This window comes from Drosophila takahashii, chromosome X (genome assembly GCF_030179915.1).
Source record: "Drosophila takahashii strain IR98-3 E-12201 chromosome X, DtakHiC1v2, whole genome shotgun sequence".
Lineage (NCBI taxonomy): Eukaryota > Metazoa > Arthropoda > Insecta > Diptera > Drosophilidae > Drosophila > Drosophila takahashii.
In genome coordinates, this window is record NC_091683.1 from 20,045,335 (window position 1) to 20,065,330 (window position 19,996).

The 19,996-nt window shown below is 42.1% G+C and overlaps 1 protein-coding gene across 6 annotated transcripts in view; it reads right to left on the reverse strand.

Annotated features, from left to right (window-relative positions):
• The window catches only part of Tlk (Tousled-like kinase), a 74,017-nt gene that overhangs the window by 2,650 nt on the left and 51,371 nt on the right, over positions 1–19,996 (reverse strand). For 4 of the 6 annotated variants that reach the window (XM_017138082.3, XM_017138084.3, XM_017138083.3 and 1 more), the window contains 6 exons: positions 2,215–4,185; positions 1,354–2,142; positions 1,109–1,287; positions 612–804; positions 343–548; positions 47–266 (listed from right to left, as the gene is read on the reverse strand). In XM_017138082.3, the coding sequence (XP_016993571.2) occupies positions 47–266; positions 343–548; positions 612–804; positions 1,109–1,287; positions 1,354–2,142; positions 2,215–4,185 (3,558 nt within the window). Of the gene's footprint in view, positions 1–46; positions 267–342; positions 549–611; positions 805–1,108; positions 1,288–1,353; positions 2,143–2,214; positions 4,186–5,137; positions 5,800–10,648; positions 12,069–19,996 lie in introns of those variants that run through there. The other 2 variants (XM_017138080.3, XM_044396108.2) reach the window with 2 other exon arrangements.

The window sequence follows — 19,996 nt, forward strand, 5'->3', positions numbered from 1 at the left end:
AATATTATTACTCGTTTACTTCGTTTAAAGTTCAAAGACAACCCACCTTTGCCTCATTGGAAACGGTTGGCTTGTTGGAGAACTGCACTTCGGTGGCCTTCAGGATCGTGTTCTCCTCGAGAATCGTGGCCTGCGATTGGTTATGACCGAAGGGCTTCTTGCCGTACAGACACTGGTAAAAGATCACGCCCACACTCCACACGTCCACCTTGGAGGAGATCTTGGGCGGATTTTTGCCCACCACAAAGCACTCGGGTGGCAGATACCTAAAGGGAGAATTAAAATTAGTTTTGATTTCAACTCAAACTTAATCTAAGCTCCCTATTGAATCGGAATACTCACCAATAAGTGCCGGCTCCCTGGGAGGTCAGATCCATGCCGTGATCGGGATTGTAGTTCTCGTCGTCCATCACCTTCGACAGACCAAAGTCGGTGATCTTGATCTCGCCGCAGACATTGCCCTCGGTGAGCAGAATGTTGCCGGGCTTCAGATCGTAGTGGATAACTGGAGGCTTAATCTCATTTAGATACTTGAGTGCAGATACAACCTGCGGGGAGAAGAGAATTTATTTATTAATGGATATCAAGCTTATAAATTAGCCGCAACTCACCTGCATTATTATCGAGCGCGCTTCACGCTCGGGTATAGTCTTATGTTGCTTCAAATAGAAGTCCAGATCGTGGCCATCACAGTATTCGAGCACTGTGCAAAAGGAATTCGCATCGATCTCGAAGACGTCGTAGAGCTTGACGACCCGCGGATGATCCAGCGCCTTGTGGATGTTGTATTCCCGCAAAGCGTGTCTGAATTTTGGTTAATTAGCGAGGGTGGGGTGGTTTCAAACGAGAAGAGACTTTAGTAAATTGTTTTTAATGGCAGCAACCCACCCATGTTAACTTAACCTCATATATTTGCCTTATTTTATTTGGACCTTCTACATTTTAGCATTATTATTCCCTTAATCTGATATTCACAACCCCTTGATTTCTCTTATCTTGACAACTGCCAACTCAATCTGTACAACAACTATATCCTTCTGCTCTTAATCTCTAATCAATTGGCATTCCCCATTGACTTTTCCTGCTCCTCCTCTGTTTTACTACTCACTTGATATAATTAGCTTTCTTATCCTCCTTCCAATCCTTGTTTAATTGGTGCACCTTACATGCGACATAGCGTTGCTCCTTGAGGTCGAAGGCCTTGTGGACCTCTGAGAAGCCGCCCTTGCCCAGCAGCATCAGCAGAAGGTAGCGATCATTCAGCACGGGATGGTTGTTGAAGCGGGACTGTTGGATAGATAACCCAATGATTAGTATGACATAATATTATAGATAACAAAACAGGAGACGCACCTGATCCTCGTTGAGTATCCGCTTGAGCTCTCGGATGTGCAGATTGCGCTCCCGCTCCAGCTTCTCCATCTCCAGCTGCAGGTCGGCGTCCTCCTTCTTGAGGGCATTCTGGCGCAGCTTGAGGATCTCATCGTACTCGTAGTACTCCTGCGCGGTATATGCCCCCGAAACGGGATCCGGCTTGAGGAACGTGCCCGAGTCCGAGCAGCTGCCGCTGTCGTTGCCCCCGAGGCCGCCGCCTCCTCCTCGATCCGACAGTCGATCGCCGACGCCGCCCGAGTTGCCCACATTGCCCCCCGATCCGCCGCCGCCATTGTGCAGCAGTTGAGCCTGATTGGCCTGCGTCGAGTTGCTGCGCGATAGACCACGTCCTCCGCCGCCGCCGACACCGCCAACGCCGCCGCTTCCGACGCCGCCGCCTCCAACGCCACCGCCCACAGCTCCGCCACCGATTGCGCCCGCATTGTTGCCACCCAATCCGCTGTCGACGCTAACGCCGCCTGCCGCGCCGCCCAGGCGATCGCTGCCCGGTCCGGTGACAACGCCGCCCGTCAGCTGCGAGGAATCGTTCGAGTTGGAATTCTGCTGCTGCTGCTGCTGTTGGTGCTGCTGTTGCTGCTGCTGCTGCTGGTTGTTCTGGTTGCTGTTGTTGTTGCGCTTGCGTCCGGACTCCGCCGGACGCTTCTTCATCAGCTGCTTCTTCTGCCGGTCGATCTCCTCGCGCTCGGCGGTTATCTCCTCCTGCCGCCGACTCAGCTCCTGGAACGCATAGCCGTCCGTCCAGTTCTCCTGTAAATTAAATTGGGGGGAATTTAGTTAAATATAAATATGCTATATGCTATTAAAATCCCTTGCTCTCACCTGGAATGTGGCGCCCACTCGCTGGGTCACAAACTGGCCGAGTCTCAGGCGGTTCTGCATGCACTTCTGTCGCGCCTCCTTCTTCTCGATGCTGCTCTTTTCCTTCAGCAGCTTCTTGACCACATCAATGCACTTGGCAATGTGCGACTTGTGCTGGTCGATCGTCTTCTGGTTGCCGACAATCTGGCACTTTTGCTCGTCGGACAGCCGCGTCATCTCGTCCAGCTTCACCTTGCCCGACTCGTGCTCCGCCTCGCGTTCCTGCAGCTCGTGCAGCGAGACCTCCGTTTGGGTGGCCTTGCTGTATGTGATAATGGCCGCCGGCATCGCCATCGGCGGTGGCGGAGGCAGTGGCGGTCCCACGCCCACATTTACCCCAACGCCGACGCCCACACCGACCATGCCCACAACTCCCAGGGAGCCGAGCTGGTGCGGATGCGTGGACACGACAGAGGCCGTCGATGTGGTCGGCGGTCCCAGTTGCTGCTGTTGCTGCTGCTGTTGTTGCTGCTGCTGCTGCTGCTGCTGGGAGAGGGGCGTCTGCTGCTGCTGCTGGATGGACGCGAGGCTCAGGGGATGACCACCCAGGCCGACGACCACGTGTGGAGGAACCATTTGATTGGAAGTCTGTTGCTGCTGGCGCTGCTGCTGCTGTTGCTGCTGCTGCTGCGCCTTGCTGGAGTTGACGTAGTGGAAGTCGGCTCCCGGCTGCTGCTGCTGCTGTTGCTGCGGCGTCTGCGTTTGGGGACTAGCTGGTGGATACAGGGCGTAGGCGCTGCTCGTCTGCACCTGCACCTGCTGGTTGGCGGCGGCTCCTCCTGCCCCACCGCCCGTCGCCACTCCGCTCGCCTGCTGCTGCTGCTGTTGGGTCGTCTGCTGCTGCTGCTGGGCGGATGAGGGCGACTTGCTGCCGCCACCCGTGTGGGATCCTCGGAGACCGGCGGTATTGCCTCCCGCACCACCTCCACCTGGCACACCGACGCCCACGCCCGTTTGCTGCTTGTTGAAGTAGTCGTTGATCTTCTTGTTGTCGCTGACGGGCAGCATGATGCGGGCACTCTTGCCGCCGCCACTGCCGGAACCGGAACCGGCGCCACTCCCTCCGCTGCCGGCGCCTCCGGCTCCGCCGCCACTGCCGGCCGAACCGCCCAGACGATCGCCCAGATTCAGGCTCATGTTCACCTTGGGCATATCACGAAAGGCCAGGGATTTGCCCTTCAGGCTGCTGTTGTTCACCACGGCTGCTCCAGCTCCGCCGGACCCACCGCCACTCCCCGCCTCGTCCGCACTGGTCTGCGGCATTTTCCTCTTCCGCTTCCGCTCCGCCGGCGTCCTGGGCTTGCCCACCGCCGTCACCGAGGCCGTCGTGGTCGTGCCCGCCGTCAAGTAGCCCATCTCGCCCCCGTTATTGGAGTGCTGCGGCGGCGGCGGCGGTGGCTGCTGCATTCCCAGGGCGGGCGCAAAGGCGGGATGTTGCTGTTGAATGGCTGCCGCGGCAGCTACTCCGGGCGCTGCTCCGCCGCCACTCAGCATATCGTTGACATCCTTCTCGCTGTGCGAGGAGCCAGTGCTCATATTCGAATCCGGATTGCTGCTGCCCTGGTGCAGCCCCTGCAGCGACTGTTGCTGCTGCTGGTGGAAGTGTTGCTGCTGCTGGTGGAGCTGCTGCTGCTGCTGGTGCAGTTGCAGCTGGTGCGGATGCTTGTGCAGGTGCTGCAGATGCGGCTGCGGGAGGATCTGCTGCTGCTGCGCCTGCTGCTGTTGCGCCTGCTGGGGATTCTGTTGCTCCTGCTGTTGCTGCGACTGCTGCTGGGCGCTGTGATGGTTGGCAAAGTGCTGCTGCTGTTGCGGAGGCGGGGGCTGTGCCTGCTGTTGCTGCGGCGGCTGCAGCTGCTGCTGCTGATTGGGATGGTGGTGACTTAGGGCCGAAGTGGTCTGCGGGGCCATCTGCAACTGTGCGCCGGCGGACATCTGCAATTGGTAGTAAAAAAGGTAATGCAATTAGTATATATTTTAGTTGGTCTACTTTACTATTCATAATAATAAATGTTTATATCCTGAGTTCCTATCTGACAATTGCATTTGTATTTTAGGATCATCTTTTTTACTGAATTTAGTACTCAAGATTTCACCACGAGGTATATAAACAAAAATTAAAGTGTTCAAAATTCGTATTCAGTTTTTTCACTTATGTTTGCAATATATTACAAATAAACTATATTTATTATTATTAAAAAATCATAGTGCCCAACATTAATATCACAAAAATATAATTAATTCCATTCCACTTTCAATTTTCCTATTGTTTATTTTTCGCCTTTAATGGGTATTTTTTTCACTTAGCCTTTTGAAAATTTGCACTCTTTTTCTCTCTCATTCTCTCTTCTCACTGACCGCTTTATGCACTTTGCAACACTGACGCCGCTTTTGTTTTGCTCCGGTGCTTCTTTCATTTCGCCGTTCCCTTTGGGCTTCTCTTTCGCTTGGCCGAGAGAGTGCTGCCACATGCGCGGCACTTCGGACATTGCAACTAGGTGGCAACCCCGGGGCGGTGGCAACAAAAGAGGCAGCAAAGGGGAATGTGCAAAATATGTGCACGGGTGCGAGCGAGACGAAAACAAAGCGGCGGCGGCATGCGTTTGCGTGTGCAGGAGAGTGCGAGTGCGAGGGAGACAGCAACAGCGACAGAGAGCGAGAATGCAGTGGCATGTGTATGTGTGTGTGTAATGTTTTATCAAAAAGCAAAGCGAAAAGACAATGAAAAAAAATGTTGAAAAATTTAACTAGAAATGAAAATGGCTACTTTTTTCACTTTTCCTTGTTTTTTTTATTTTTAAATACACTTGAAAACTTGCATTTTATTTTAATATTTAACTTGAATTTGTTTTAAAGTACATTTTTATAGTCACAAAATGCCGTTCACCTTTTTTAAGCGCCGCATATTTTTCTGCACACACATACGTGGCTGCGGGCGCGCGTGTGTGTGTGTATGGGAGTGTGCGTGTTTGGCTTTTCACATTCTATTACAATATTATCACATTTGGTTTTCCGTTTTTTCTTCAGCTTTTTCCCGTAGTTTACACTAATTTTCACATTTGCCTTGGTGCTCTCCCATATATTTACATAAAAATATATATATATCGTTTATTTGTACACATATATTATAACTGTGTTTATTCCGATTTTTTTGCAGTCGCTCTCATCGTGCGCGTGTGTGTTTGTAAAATGGTAACGAGCGGAGCGAAAGAAAGAAGAAGGTGCAAACACAGAGAGTTAGCAAGCCAAGAGGAAGAAGAAGACAGAGAGCGGCGAGAGGGAGAGCGAGCAAAAGAGCGAGTGGAACTATTCGCTCATTTTTGCAAAAACGGCAACGAAAAAAAGAAACCGAAGCGAGAAACGGGCAGAAGTACACTAAAAAATTTATCCGATTGCTTCTTCTCGGGCCTTCCTCTCTTTACTCTACTTGGTGCTGGGGTCTTAGTTTCTTCTCGTTTTTGTCTTTTTGGTTGATAAATAATTTTGTGCGCAACTTCCGCGCGCGCGTTCGTTTAAAAACAACAGCGAAAGCAAACTACACACGCCGCCAACTACAACTACAAAAACAAGCTGCGCTGCCAGCGTCGCGGCGTTGCAGCTTCTTCTTCTTTCGCTGCTGCCTTCCATTCCACCGAACTTCCAATCCAAAACGGAAAGCAGCTGCTGCCTACCGACCGACGGGAGAAAGGGGAAGGGGAGAGAGTGGGGAGTGGAACCCGAGCAGACAGGGAGAGAGAGGGAGAGAGACAACCGGCGTCTTTGTCAATTCGCGAGCAACGACGCCGGCAGAGGGCGCCATTGCCACAACACCACAAACACAGGGGCAACAAAAACAACAAGGCGGCAGTGCTGCCACTCCACTTTAGAATAAGAAATAAAACAGCTAAAAACGAGCTAAATTTTTGAGAGATTTGAATTGCAAATTTTAATTTAAAACTTTAATTTGTTTCGACCAATTTAACTTATAGTTTTCGACTTTACTTTACTCTAAAATATTCGTATATTCTATTACTATTATATTTTATTTATAAAATCCACTTTGTTGAATTTTCCACAAAAACAGCTATCAAGTAGCCAAGTAGTCAGCTCTATGGGGGAACACAAAATATCAAAAGGAAATATTTTCGAGTGGAATGGGCAAAAAAAATGTAGTGCAATGCCTTCCAATGGGCAGTTAATTGGTTAGCAGAATAATACAAAGTACAGAATAGGATATTGTGTTTTGAGGGGGTAGAAGGCAGAAGAGGAATACATAAATAGAACGTGCTTTGTTCGATTCGTAGAGCATAAATATTTGTGCATTTTGATACCCCTAAAATAGGCTTATATTTCGTAGTGCAAATACGCATTTGATTGGGACAGAAATTGGATACTGTATAAGGCTCTGGAAAGTGCGACAACAGAATGAATTTTGTATTCCATGGAAATTCCCAGTTTCGAGAATCTTAAATAACAACATAAATTTACAACTATGAATTTCGCAATTGTGTTATCAATAGGAAATCAAGCTAGACTGTTCTTTCGAATACATGAGTAATTGAAATGACATTCAAAAATTTCTTTGTAGATTTCTAGGGAGTACGTTCCAAGACCCAACATTGAACCTTAAAGGTTCCGGTATTTTAGAATCATAAATATTTGTTTGCACTCCTATTAAAGCCAAACACGCTTTTAGAATAAAATTTAAACATTTGGAATATTTTCAAATTAAATGTTAACATGTGTAATTTTGTACCTTTTTCCCCTTGCCACCTTACTTTCCTTCAGTTTGCCCCCTCTTCTTATTCGTTGTTCTTTAGACAACAGCTGTCGCATGGTCGCCGTTTATTCCCGAATGCATAAGAAGGAGAGAAGGAAAAAGAGAAGGCGGTGGGGGTAGCATAATGAAAAGCTGGGGAGCGAAAGAAAAAAAGTGTTGCCAAACATGGCCAAAGCATGAAAATTGTAACGGCCAGCGAAACACGAAATTGGCAACACTGAGAAACTGAAAAGGCGAGAAAAACGGAGACGAACGAGGGAGGGAGAGCAAACAAGACGAACGAAAGGCCAGACAATAAAATGATCTGATGATAACGAGGGGGGAGAATATGGGGAGAGGGGCCAGGGAGGAGGGGGAGGATGGGGAGCAGAAGGAGAAGCGCAAAACGCAAAGCGACAAACGACTTAATTTTTGGGCCTTGCCTTTGCCTCACGTGCGCGTGAATGAGATAAATCTATGATGATGATTATGCTGCTGCAGTGCGAAAGGGAGAATAAGAGAGGGGCAGTGCGAAAGGGAGAGGCAGAGGTGCATGCGAAAAGAGCAGAGGAGCAAATGTGGAATGGCAATGCGAACCGAGATGGAATGGAAAGGCACACAGGAAAAAAGACCTACTTTTCGATATAAAATGTAATAAGAATAAATTTGATAGTACTTTGATTATTTTTTAAACTAGCTTAAGGTGTACAATATTTTTTACAGTGTAACCAAATCGAAATGCATTTATTGCTTTTCAATTTTGTTTATAATTGTTCACAATTAAATGCACACTTTTTTCCCTGTGCACAACATAAATAGGGGATAGAGGAATAGGGGTCTGGAAGGATGACAAAGGGAAAAGAAAGTGGGAGGACAAAGGGAAGGAGAGCGGAAGAGAGACGCAAGTGGGTGGTTGGGCGTTGTGTGGGTGTGGCACTAAAAACCAACGGAACTCACATGCATTACGCATATGCATTTCTTATTGAGAGAAAATCTCAGAGCGAGAGAAAGAGAGAGCGACAGGAAGGGAGAGAGCCAGGGGAAGGGAAGAGAAGAGATGATTATGGAGACACATTCCAATAGTGCTTGAAAAACCGTTGTTTTCTAGCATTGTTCTGTAATTTACAGTGGTCATTTCATAATAAGAAGCTTTGGTTTTCCAACGATGCTCAAGCTTTCGACTTTTTATTCGTGTTATGTATTTAAACGTTCTTTATATTGATTTCCTTAATTATTAGTTGCTTTATTTTTAATAAAAGTTCCTAACTAACCAAGTTAGTTAACCAAGATTCGTATGTCTCAATAGTAAAATTGGCCATATGCAAGGTAATCAATAAAGTATTTATTATTATTGTACCCTTATTTGGTCACTAAGAAAATTAAATTATTTTTGCAATAATTTATGAAGAGAAAATGAACTTAACTCGTTACCCTTACGCAGTGCACACTGTGATTTAAATTGAGGAAGTTAAACTTGTCTTGGGTTGTACTATTTTGTGGTCCCGAAAACTTAAGCTTGAGAGCTACCCTGCCTTCCTAGTTGCAGTTTAAACAAAACAAAAAAATAAGCTAAGCGAACAAGTTTTGTCTTAATTTTTTTTTTGGCAATATTGTAAATAAGAGAGTAGTGGTGTAAATGTGTGTATTTTTCAAACTGGTTTGCTGCTGTCCCGCAAGAGACGTTGACTTCAAGCCAAAGAAAAATAAAAGAAAAAACAGTACAAAAAGCAAAAAAGCACAGCAAAATCACATCGAACCGCAACTCGGTTCGACTGCGCCGCCGGCAGCGCACAGTGGTCTGTCCTATATATGGGTCCACAATTAGAAATGCAACCACAAAACATTGGACTAAAGTAGCAAAGTCGCCTCTAAGTCAATATTTATTTCGGTAAACTTGTTTTAAAATCCGCGAGGTTGTATTTTTCTAATTTCAAATATACTGATTAAAGGCCGCTTTCTCTATATAAACTTTAAGTAGGCTTCACACTTCGAGTTCATATACATTTTAAAGGTTTACACCCTACATTAGATAAACATGCGGACGATAAATAGATAGGTAGATATATCTTCGTTACCATTCATAGCTAAAAACATAAAAGCTCAATATTTATCCGCCCTCTCCACACAACATCGACCACTGTGCAGCAGCGCAGTCCGCGCTCCGCTTTGCCGCTTCTGCTGGCGCAGTTTAACAGTTCACGTCGATGAGTCAAGGTCGAGAGACGTCACGCAAATTTTCGTTTTCATTGCCTTTTGCCCACAGACAAAAAATACAACAACAAACGGCAGCGAACGAGCGAGCACACGCTCACATACATTCCATACACATGCAAGCGCACATGCTGTTTTATTTTTAGACACGAATGACGAGCCGAAGAGGAAACGAAGTTCCACGAGAGAGAGAGATGGCAGAAGAGAGCGCAACAAAAACCATCTGCTCGCTACAAAAATGAATGAATAAATATCGTTGTTGTTGCTTCAAATTTAGGCTATTGAAAATTGTTGGCAATTTAAATATAAACATTATCTAAAAAGGGGGAAATGAATTTAGCGCTGCAATAAAAAGCACTTGATTAACCCATTTTACAGGCGTGGCGGGGGGAGGGGGTGAGTAAATGCGGGAAATGTTTGAAAACGGAAAGCAGTTCTAAATTGTGCTTAATATCAGCATTTTTCTACTTATTAATGGTAATTGATTGTTTGTTTAAAAGTTCATTATTCATTATAGTATATTAAATTAAAATAAAAAAACCATTATATTTGCTATCAATCTACTATTGGTTGCTCTGAGGTTTTTCAGCTGATTCTTTATGACGTTATTACTAAACATTTTATTTAATTAAGAAATTATGTCTTGTGATTGTATTTATTTCACCAGAAATAATCTACAAAAGGTTTGTGTTTGGTTATCAGTTAATTTTTCTGACCACACATTTGAGTTCATTGGTCTTATCAGTAGTTGTGGTTTTTTATGTGAGAAATTCTCAAAGACCCAAAGGATTTGGTTCTAACTAATACGAAAATTCCCATTTCAATGGAAATATCCAGAACTTTTTGATTTACCCAATAGTCATTTTATTCTATTGAATTGTTTACTTGCTATATTTCGCGGACGAAACACGCTTCCAAAAAAGAGAACTAAAGTAAAAGGAACAAATTTTAAAATTAACTATTATATTTTCGTATATAAAAACGGGAAGCCTTTTTATATTTATATTCGTTTTATAAACTATTTGAACTATTTGACCAACTAGAACCACAATTTGTTTCACAGTTTTCTTATCGGCGTTTCTATTTTGATTTCGCATTACCCATACCATTCGACTTTTAGCTTAATTTATAAATTCCCATCGGGTGTTAGCATTAACATAGTTTTCGTTGTTGTTGTTTTTTTGTGGCCCAATTTTGTGAGCTAACCTATTCGCCGCTGTTAACGCAGGCGTCGCAGTCGACGCAGGCTGGGCGCTCAGCAGAAAGCGCTGTTATTGCTACTCGCTCTCTCCCTCTCGCTCACCCACTTAGCACGTGCACGTACAAAACCGCTTAATGTAAACAGAGAGAGCGAAAGAGAGAGAGTCGAGATACACTGAGCGATGGAGGGGAGGGAAGGAGCGGTCCAGGAGAAAAAACAAAGAAAAAAAATGAAACAACAAAACTCACGCTTTTGGTTAATTTGCGGCCACTGACGGCTTTGCTGCTTTTGCTGCCGTTACTCGCGCTGCGACTGCGTTTTCGCGCGGCAGCAGAGGCGCTGGCAGAGGCTAACATTATGTGGCCGCCGCTGTTGCTGCTATTGTTGTTGTTAATGTTATAGTAGTTGTTGCTATTGCTGCTGCTATTGTTGCTATTGCTATTGCTGTTATGCGATGTTATTGTTGTTGTTGCCGTTGATTTTGCACCTCGCTTTTTCGTTTGCTTTTGTTGCTGTTGCGCTACTTGAAATTGCTGTATTTGGAGTATTTCTGGTATTTGCGGTATTTCTGGTATTTTCGGCAAGCGTTGACTTTGATGAAGCTGCTCTGGCTGTTGTTGTTGTATCGGCTGTGTTTCCGGTATTTTTTGCTGACTTTGCAAAGTTATTTGTATGGTTTGCATATGCGGTATTTCATTGATTTGCTGAAAATCAAATATTTGCCGTTGTTGAATCGGTACTTGTTGTATTTGATAACATTGTTGTTGTGGTGGTTGTGTTTGTTGTATTATATGTAACTTGTGTGTTTCTGGTATTTGCTGAACTTGTAGTAAGCCATGGCTATTTTGAATTTGATGTTGGTTATGTTGGGGTAGTAAATGCGAAATTTTTTGTATGTGCTGCTGATGGTTTTGGGGGTTTAGGTTTAGCTCCTCGATCCTTCTAATTTGTTGTTGCTGTATGTGTATTTGCTGTATTTGCAAATGTTGCCTTTGCTGTTGTATTTCTTGTATTTCCAGTTGTTGTTGCTGCTGTTGTTGGTGCATTGCTAAAGCGAATGCAGCACAAAGAGGAGACGGCGTGCAAGACATAACATGTTCGCCCCGCCGAACTAGCGCTATCTCGCTCTGGCGCGAAACAGCTGACACTTGCCGGCTAAAATCAGCTGCTCTTGCTCTCTCACTCTCTTCGCGGCTCTCCCTCTCTCCCCGTTTTTCTTTGTGTTTTCGCACACTCACAAACTCACACAGAGATGCACAAGAAAAAAAACAAGTCTCACTTTTTTCTTACACGTTTTATTTTTGTTTCTTTTTTTTGTTGTAGTAGGAAGTTGTGTGCGCGAATTTTTAGCGACACGACGCGACACGTCACGTTGCTCGCTCTTTAAGTTTAAGTTCGACACTGAGAGCCAGTCGGCTAAAATTGGCAAATCCAAAGCACACACCACACACACGAAAAACACAAAAAAATAATAAAACCGAACGCGACTCAACGAACGTTGTTGTTTTTTCTGGTTTCTTGCATACACACACCTTATGTACATATATATATTTATGTGTTTATATGTGGGCAGTGTGTAATGTCTGCTAACCGAGTGAACTTAAATTGTGTTTAGCAACCGCCGACAAAACCAAAACGACACCGACCGCGTCTGCACTCGAAATGCCGCTCTGCTCTGGGCTGCTCTCTGCTCTCGGCTCTCAGCGGCGCTCCTCTCGTTCCGGCGCTCTCTCTGCCTCTCGGTCTCCTGCCCCTCCTCTCTCGCTCTCGTTGCTTCGCGATGCTTCGCGTTTGTTCTTGTTGGCAAGGCCGCCGACTGCGCTGCCGGCGTCGACTGCGGCGTTAGAAAGCTTGCACATTTTTTCACTGCAATGTTTTTACATCGTCGTATATTCCCCTTCTTACAGTTTTTTAAGTGTGCTTTTATAAGGTGGCAATCGCAATCGCAGTCTTAAACAATTTCTTTTGGGTTTTATTTTTATTGTTCTTATGTTTCACCAACTTCTTTGATTTTTTATACGCTTTTCAAAATTATCTTATGTTTTTGTTGTGTACTTCTTATTTTCTTATTATAAAATTTCTTTTCCATTGTTTACGCCATTTAATAAATTAAAAAAAAACTACCATTTTCAGGACATCAACATTAAAATGCAAATTTTAACACCTTTAATATTTTGTAATCAAAAAGCAACCGCACAACAACAAATGAAACCAGGTGACCTCGTATTAATTTGTTCAAGTGCTGTTTAATTACAGTTATAGGCACATATGCAAAACCAAATAAAAATATGTTTAATTACTTATATTAAGCATATGTAAATACACATGAACAATTTTATAACTTCATGAATTAAAATTAAACTTATAAAAAATATATATATATATTATTTTTAAGACCCTAAATATTTTTAAAGGAAGTTTACACTAAATGCCATAAAAGTATGATGTTTACTATTTACCACTGGTTGATGAAAATGAGATGGCAATATTTGTGCCGTTATTTGGCCGATGGAATGCAAGCTAACGGTTACCTTGCCAATGACAGGTGATGCAGCCAGACAGAGAGGGGTGTTGGGCTAAAAGAGCGAGAGGGAGTGTAAGGTCGAAAGACCCATCTGCACTACACCCATGGCCTTATTAGGAATTTTAGATATTTTAGCCAAATTATGATTTTAAAAATGATTATTATTCCGTTTGATTAAAAATGTAGGGGTAACTTTTAATTTCCGTTTTTTATTTTAATTCGACAACCCTACTATTATTTTGAGCACAGCTGTATGCAAATGAGGCTGAAATCAATTAGGCGCAAATGAAATGAAATGAAATTCAAGACGAAAATAAAATTACGTGCCAATACACAACAAAAGTCATTGGCATATGGGAATGACGTGATATACATATGCTATATACTCACTTTTGCATATTTCGGTTTTCAACAACCAACATGAAAATCAATTAACTCTGTTCAACGATTTTCACTGGTCTTTCGTTTATTTAGTTTTCTTTAGGTTTTCCAGCGATTTTTCTTAGTTTTTTAATGGATGAGTTGAGTTTGAGTTGCACTTTTTTTGCGATTCGTCGCTGATTTTTCCTCCATTTGATTTGTGAAACTTTCACCCGAAACGAGCCAACAACAAATGTGCCAGAGCCAAATGATTAACTTTTTCTATACACCTCTACCTATTTTTCTCCTATTTTTTGCATATGGGTGAGTTAGTTAGAGAGTGTTGTTTGTATACAAACATACATTATGTGGACATATGCTTTCCCAGGTCCCCGAAAAATAAAAACCGAATGTCAGCTGACGTAATCGCGTAGCATAACAAATAAAAAAAAAAACAGAAAAAAATAAAAGATTCGGCGTATAAAACAAAAGTTTTGTGAATTGGGCGCGCGTGTGTCGCCGTCGTCAAGTTGAGTCAATCAACAAATACACACGGACTCCTATATAATCGTCAGATGTGCATACGAAACTACAGTGAAAACTCTTCAGAAGGAACCATCATGGGATGTTTAAAAATATATATAAAAGTGAATGTACTTTACATCTTATGGAAATGGAATTTAAACAAGTGTTCGTTATCAGAGGTTTCACTGTAGATTAATACAGACATACATACACAGACATAATTGTAAATTGTTAAGCAGTTGTCGCACAATCAGAAAAAAAGAGCAAAGAGAGCAAAACAGAGACACTAAAAGATGAAGAAGACGAAGCAAAAGAGCAAACGAGCGAATCACGAACAAACAAACAAAGGGGAAATGAAGATGTTAAATGGCAAAATCTAAAAGAAGTATTTTTCGAACGATTTCAATCAAGTGGGTCAATCGAAAACGATAAGGAAAATTTTACGACAAATTATCGAAGTTATTTTTCGTTGGCTAGTGCATTTTTTCCAGAGCCCCTAATTGGACTCTAACTCGCCATTTCCGATCAGAAATACTAAACAAATCTCGTAATCAATTAGAAGGCGAATGAGGAGGAGGCATAACTAATTAAAATGTATAAAAGCTTTATGAGATGAAAACAGGCAAAATGCTTAAAATATGCGACAGCTTTTGACGTACGTTTATCGGTTTGTCTTTGTTTGTCGTTTGCTTTGTTGTTTCCCTTTTGATAACGAACGGCGAGTGAGTAAAAAAATAAAACAAGAGAGCCCACTCAAAAAGCATCTAGATCGAGAAACAACAAATGAACATGCCGCGAATGCTAAAACAAAACAATGGCGAAAAAACATCTACGGCGAGAAACTGCACCATAAAATGTGGAGAACAGTGTTGTTCGCTAAATAAAAAAAAAGTCACGTACTGGCTTAAAAATAAAACCTAAAAGGATGTGTTAGTTATCTTATATTTTAAATCAACACTTAGTAAAAATCCGATAGTGGACTGTCTACAATTAATATTTCTAACCATAAATATTCGCAATTGCTGGGAAAATTCCTATTGTCAATTGCACCTGCCCCAAAAAAAAAGGCCAGTTCTAGCGGGAAAACCCCCAAGCGGACAGCAATGTTTCTCTCGCAAAGTCGCGAGTAATCGACGGCGTCTAATTATGCTGCACCAACAAATACAACTAAAACAAGAACAGCCATCGCGAGAGGGAGAGCAGGCCCAGAGGAGAGGGAGTGGGAGAACGCAAAAAAAAAGAGCGGAGAGAGCGACCCAGTCAGTGGAAAACAGACGACGACCCACGACAACAAAAAACGCAGCGAGTGGCGACGAACGAGTTGCTCTCGCCCCCTCTCTTTTTCTCACCCCCTCTCGCTCACACTTTAAAAACAGTTCAATTTACTATTTGAGCAAACGCGAAATGCAAAAACAATCAGCACACACATACACAAACACAAGCACTCGGAAATAAAGAAGTTAAACAGAAAAACAACGAATACAGAGAGGCAGAGTGTCGGAATAAAATAAATAAAAATAAAAGACAAACTGACGTTGTTTGACGATGTGTCGTCGCCGTCGCCGCTGCCGCTGCCGTTTTCGCTTTGCGTTTTTTCGCCGTTTCTTTTTCTTTTCGCTTCTTTCGTTTTCCTTTTTGGTTTGCGCTTCGTTTTGGCTGCGCGTGTTTTTCGTTTCAGTTATTATTGAGACTAAAAATGCGGCGTGAGATTTGATTGTGAGTAAGCGCAACGCAAAGCGCAAATCGTCAAAACGGCGGCGCCGGCAGAGGCAGCGACTGCGGCAGCGACGTCGGCAGAGTGCGGCTCACACGACAAAAAAAATACGTAGTAATAATAATAAAAGGCGACGACATAGAAAATTCACAGAAGTAAAAGCCTACGAATGACGAACGAAAAGCAGGACAAAAAGTTGAATACCCTGGAAAATATTTAAAAACTTACACCGAAGTTTTTACAAATACTGTTTTGAATCCAATTAAATGATAATATAGTTTTTAATAGTCTTAATTAGTGGAGTTCATTTCTAGAAATACAACCTGTACACATACAAAAATTCTATTTTTTCTAGATCTGATAAGATCTGATATCTTAGATAAGCTTACAAATCAAACTCTAAAAATATGCACTTTCCTTTACTTAATCTTCGATAATCCCCACTAGAAGTCGAATACCCTCTTTCATAGGGTGCTAACGCGAATAGAAAGGGAAAACCGAGAGCGGGGTGATGTTTCGGCTCGCCAAAGGAAGTCCCCGGAAAATTAAAGCCTGACAACCGATACAACCTCGAGTGGGCGTTCGGGCCAGACGACAGACGAGGGGCGTGGCACACAGTCATTGGCAGAAAATTTACGGGGCGAGAACAAAAAAAAAGGTATTAAATTCACCTACACTTTTTTTTTTTGTATGCTTCTTTTCTGCCTGTGTCAACAGCAAATATTTCATATGAGGTAATCGACTTTGTCGACGTGAAACGTTTTTCTGTTTATCAAAAATTTATAAATATACCCGGCAAAACAAAACAAAACCGAAAATTGCCAAAAAGTCAGACAAAGAAGCAACAACAGAAACATTACCGCATCTGTTGAGATGAATAATATTCCCTTTTTTTTTTCATACAAAAATAGGTGAGAAATCTTGACAAAAATTTCACTTCTCTGGCAAATGGAATTTTTGAGGACTATTAAAAAGAATAAAATTAAAACGAAACTGCAGGCGCTGGGGCAATTAGTTTATTTTTAGAGCAGTTCAAGAGGGCAGGGAGAAAAAAGAGCGGGTATATCGAAATAAATAGGAAGCGAAGAAGAGATGGGGGATAATAATAATATAGTGTAGTGGATGTGGATGTGGATGTGGATGTGGACGTGGATGTGGATGGTGTATGATGTGGCATATACGGTCTGAATCGGAATGGGTCTGTCAATGAGTTAACTTCATTATTCTTATCAACGGGAAAAAGTCGGGGATACTTATGTACATACAAGTGTATGTATGTACAGAGTGGTATGTGAAAGCAAGTACATTATGTACGCGAGGAGAAAGATAACGAATGCAGAGGGAGCAGCGGTAGAAAATAGGGGAATACGACCGAGATTGTGTTGGCTACTGTTATACAAGTCCACGGAACCACATTCCCCATGTACTTTGTGCATGGTATGGGCAAAAAATACATCTTAAAATCGTTTAACTAACTGGTACACAACAAATCGTAAGCCTACTAATTTTGTAATATTTGACCGGAACTAGGGAATACCTGTTAAACTCTGTAAATCAAATCCCGTACTACACTATCCCTAATAGAACTATTAAAATATCGTTATAAACTAGATTTTAAGTGTTATCTGTTTTTCTAGACTTTTTTTTAAACTGTTATACAATTTTATAGAACTGATTTCCCTGCCATGTTATGACATTTTAACTTATTATACCAAAGCCATTTAGTTTCCTTAGTCACGTATTTTAACATTCCACCTAAATCAGCAGTCAGTTTCATGATCATAACACAGAAATCGGCAAAACTGAACACCTTAATCGATTTGTCATTGAAACTGTGTTGTTGGGTTGTATAAATGAAGTACCAATTACGATTCTGAGGATGAGCGCACTGTTTGGGTATCGAGTATGGGAATGGGTATGGGGCTTATGGATGACTCAAGCTCAGTGTCCCTCGATTTGTCCGATTCTTTGGCCCCCCATCTTTATCTGGAGCTGTGCTTCAATCGCATTTCGCTGTCATCGTGTGACAGTTGGGACAGAGGGCCAGAAAAATCGAGAAGAGGAAGAGGAAGAGCAACGAGACAGGATAGCCTTCGGATTGCCTTTTGGCTGTGGGTTAAACGCAACCCGTTTCCCTGTAAATCGGTTTATATATATATATGTATATATATCACATTATGCATGTACTTTTATATATGTACAACTATACGTATACGCATTATTTATTGATCAGTTCTGCTTCGCTTTGCGTTTTTTTTATTTGTGTTTTCCTTTTCGAATGCCTATTGAGTTATTGATTTTGATTCCCATTTTTGTTGCTGTTCTGCCCCTCGGATTCTCCTCCCCTTATCTTGCAGTTTTTTTTTTTGTTTTATGTAACCCATATGTATACACTATATGGGGAAATCTATAGAGGTGTGTGCTTATATGGCCTTTGCTTTAGAACATTGCCCTCTACTACTTTGCTGTGTGCTCGCCGCTGAGCTTTTGTGATTTTTTGTTCTACTCTTTTTATTGCCATTGAAATAATTTGTACTTAAAATTGTTTAGATAAGATTTAATTAGAGCAAACAATGCAGTAAAAGCAAACAGAAACCAAATAGAGAAGGGAGAACCGAAAATACAGAGAGGAATAAATTGGTGAAATGAATTGCTGAAGAAAATTGCTAATGAACAATCACACAGAAAAGAAATTTGTATTTTAAGATGAAAGTGCCTTATTTTATAATTATTTATATAAATAAAATGTATTATTAAATATTTTCGTATAATTAAGGTAAGCACAAGCTTTCGGTTAAGAAATTAAGATGAAAGGGTATTATTTTAAAATTATTTATGTAGAACAAGTTATTTGTATTATTACTTTAAATATCTTATCTATATATCTATAATAAATGTAACAACAAGGGATTTTAGGCAAACATTTTTCATTTCATTTGTACGAGAATATTTGCCATTATTTCGATGTCAATTTCTCCGGGCATTTAAATACGAATTTTAATGCGGTTCTCAAGCTTTTCTGGTTTCGGTTTCCGTTGAAATTTCAATCAAAGAGCAACTCGTGAATATTTATCAGCCAGACTAATTGTGACATACTTAGTCGTAAATAAGAGTATGCATGTACATTGTACATGTGCTATATGCCCGATGTATCGGGGTCTGTCTATATATCGGAGGGGACTATATACAGCGGCTATAATAACAACAACAACAACAACAGCAGCAACAACAATGAACACAAGTTGAGAGGCAATGGCGCACTTTAATAATAAAAATCATTCATACGTAATTTCATCGGAATTTCACGCTGCTCTTTCTCTTCTTTTTTCTTTTTTTGCCTTGTGCCTTCTGCCTTCTTTCGCTGTGCGCTTTGCTTTGGACCCAACTTCGGTTTTTCGATTCTGATTGTGCCCCCAGATTCGTTGGCCATTTTTTCTTGATTTTTATCCAACAAGCACAAGCTTGAAAAGCTTTTTTTCCGACCCAGCCAGCAGCTTCTTTTTGGAGGATGAGTAATGGAAATAACAGAAATAATCACAATATAAAATTAGAAAAAACAATAAAGGAATTTCATTTTTCAAATTATTTTTAAAATAAACAAAAATTTTTTTTTGGCTTTTAAATTTAACCTATATTAGTTGAAGAGTTTGTAATAAACAAATTTCAAAATAATTACTTTATTTATATCCCGTTCTTGAGTTCAGCAAAGGTTTTCTTTAATGCGTTCAATATCCCTGGCAAACGGGGCGTATGCGTGATGCTTGTGTTTGGTGGTTTCTGTAGTTTGATTGGTTTAAGCCATCATCATTGGCAGTGGCTGCTGTCTCAGCTGGTGCACCACCACCTCCACCACCACAACATCCTCTTGCCCACAGCAAACCCCCCTCCCACCTCTCCCACCCCCCTTCCACAACCTTTTGAATTTTGGTCCAGAGATTTGGCTCTCGCCAAAATTCGCAGCTCACTTTTGGGTTTACGATTAGTGAGAAGGCGAAGGGGGTGGGGGTGGGGGTGATGATAGAGGGGGCCAAAAGGGGGTGGCGGATTCGGATTCCGCTTTGCTACCAACCAGCAGACTGCCAATGGAATTGTTTTTCGTCTCGCTTGCACTCGTAGCCTAAAACATCAAGAGCAACAACATCATCTGAGTGCAGAACTAACTAAACAACAACCAAAGTGAAGGCAAAGCAGCGGCAGAGCTGCAGCAGAGAACGGGCAGAGGGGCGCTACACAAGGAGAAATTGTAGTCTTGCATTTGCAAAGTTTATTTCAAAAATAGGGAATTAGAAATTCTTATTTTCAATATATTTAATTTAAAACATAATTAATAAATATAAAATCTGTCTTAAAAATGAATTATTTTTTTTTTACATTTTCAAGATTTCAAATAAAAGATTATTTCAACGAAGTCGTAAGTAGGGGCACTCTTTCCATTAAAATGTGCAAACTTTGTATGTGGTAATTGATTTATCC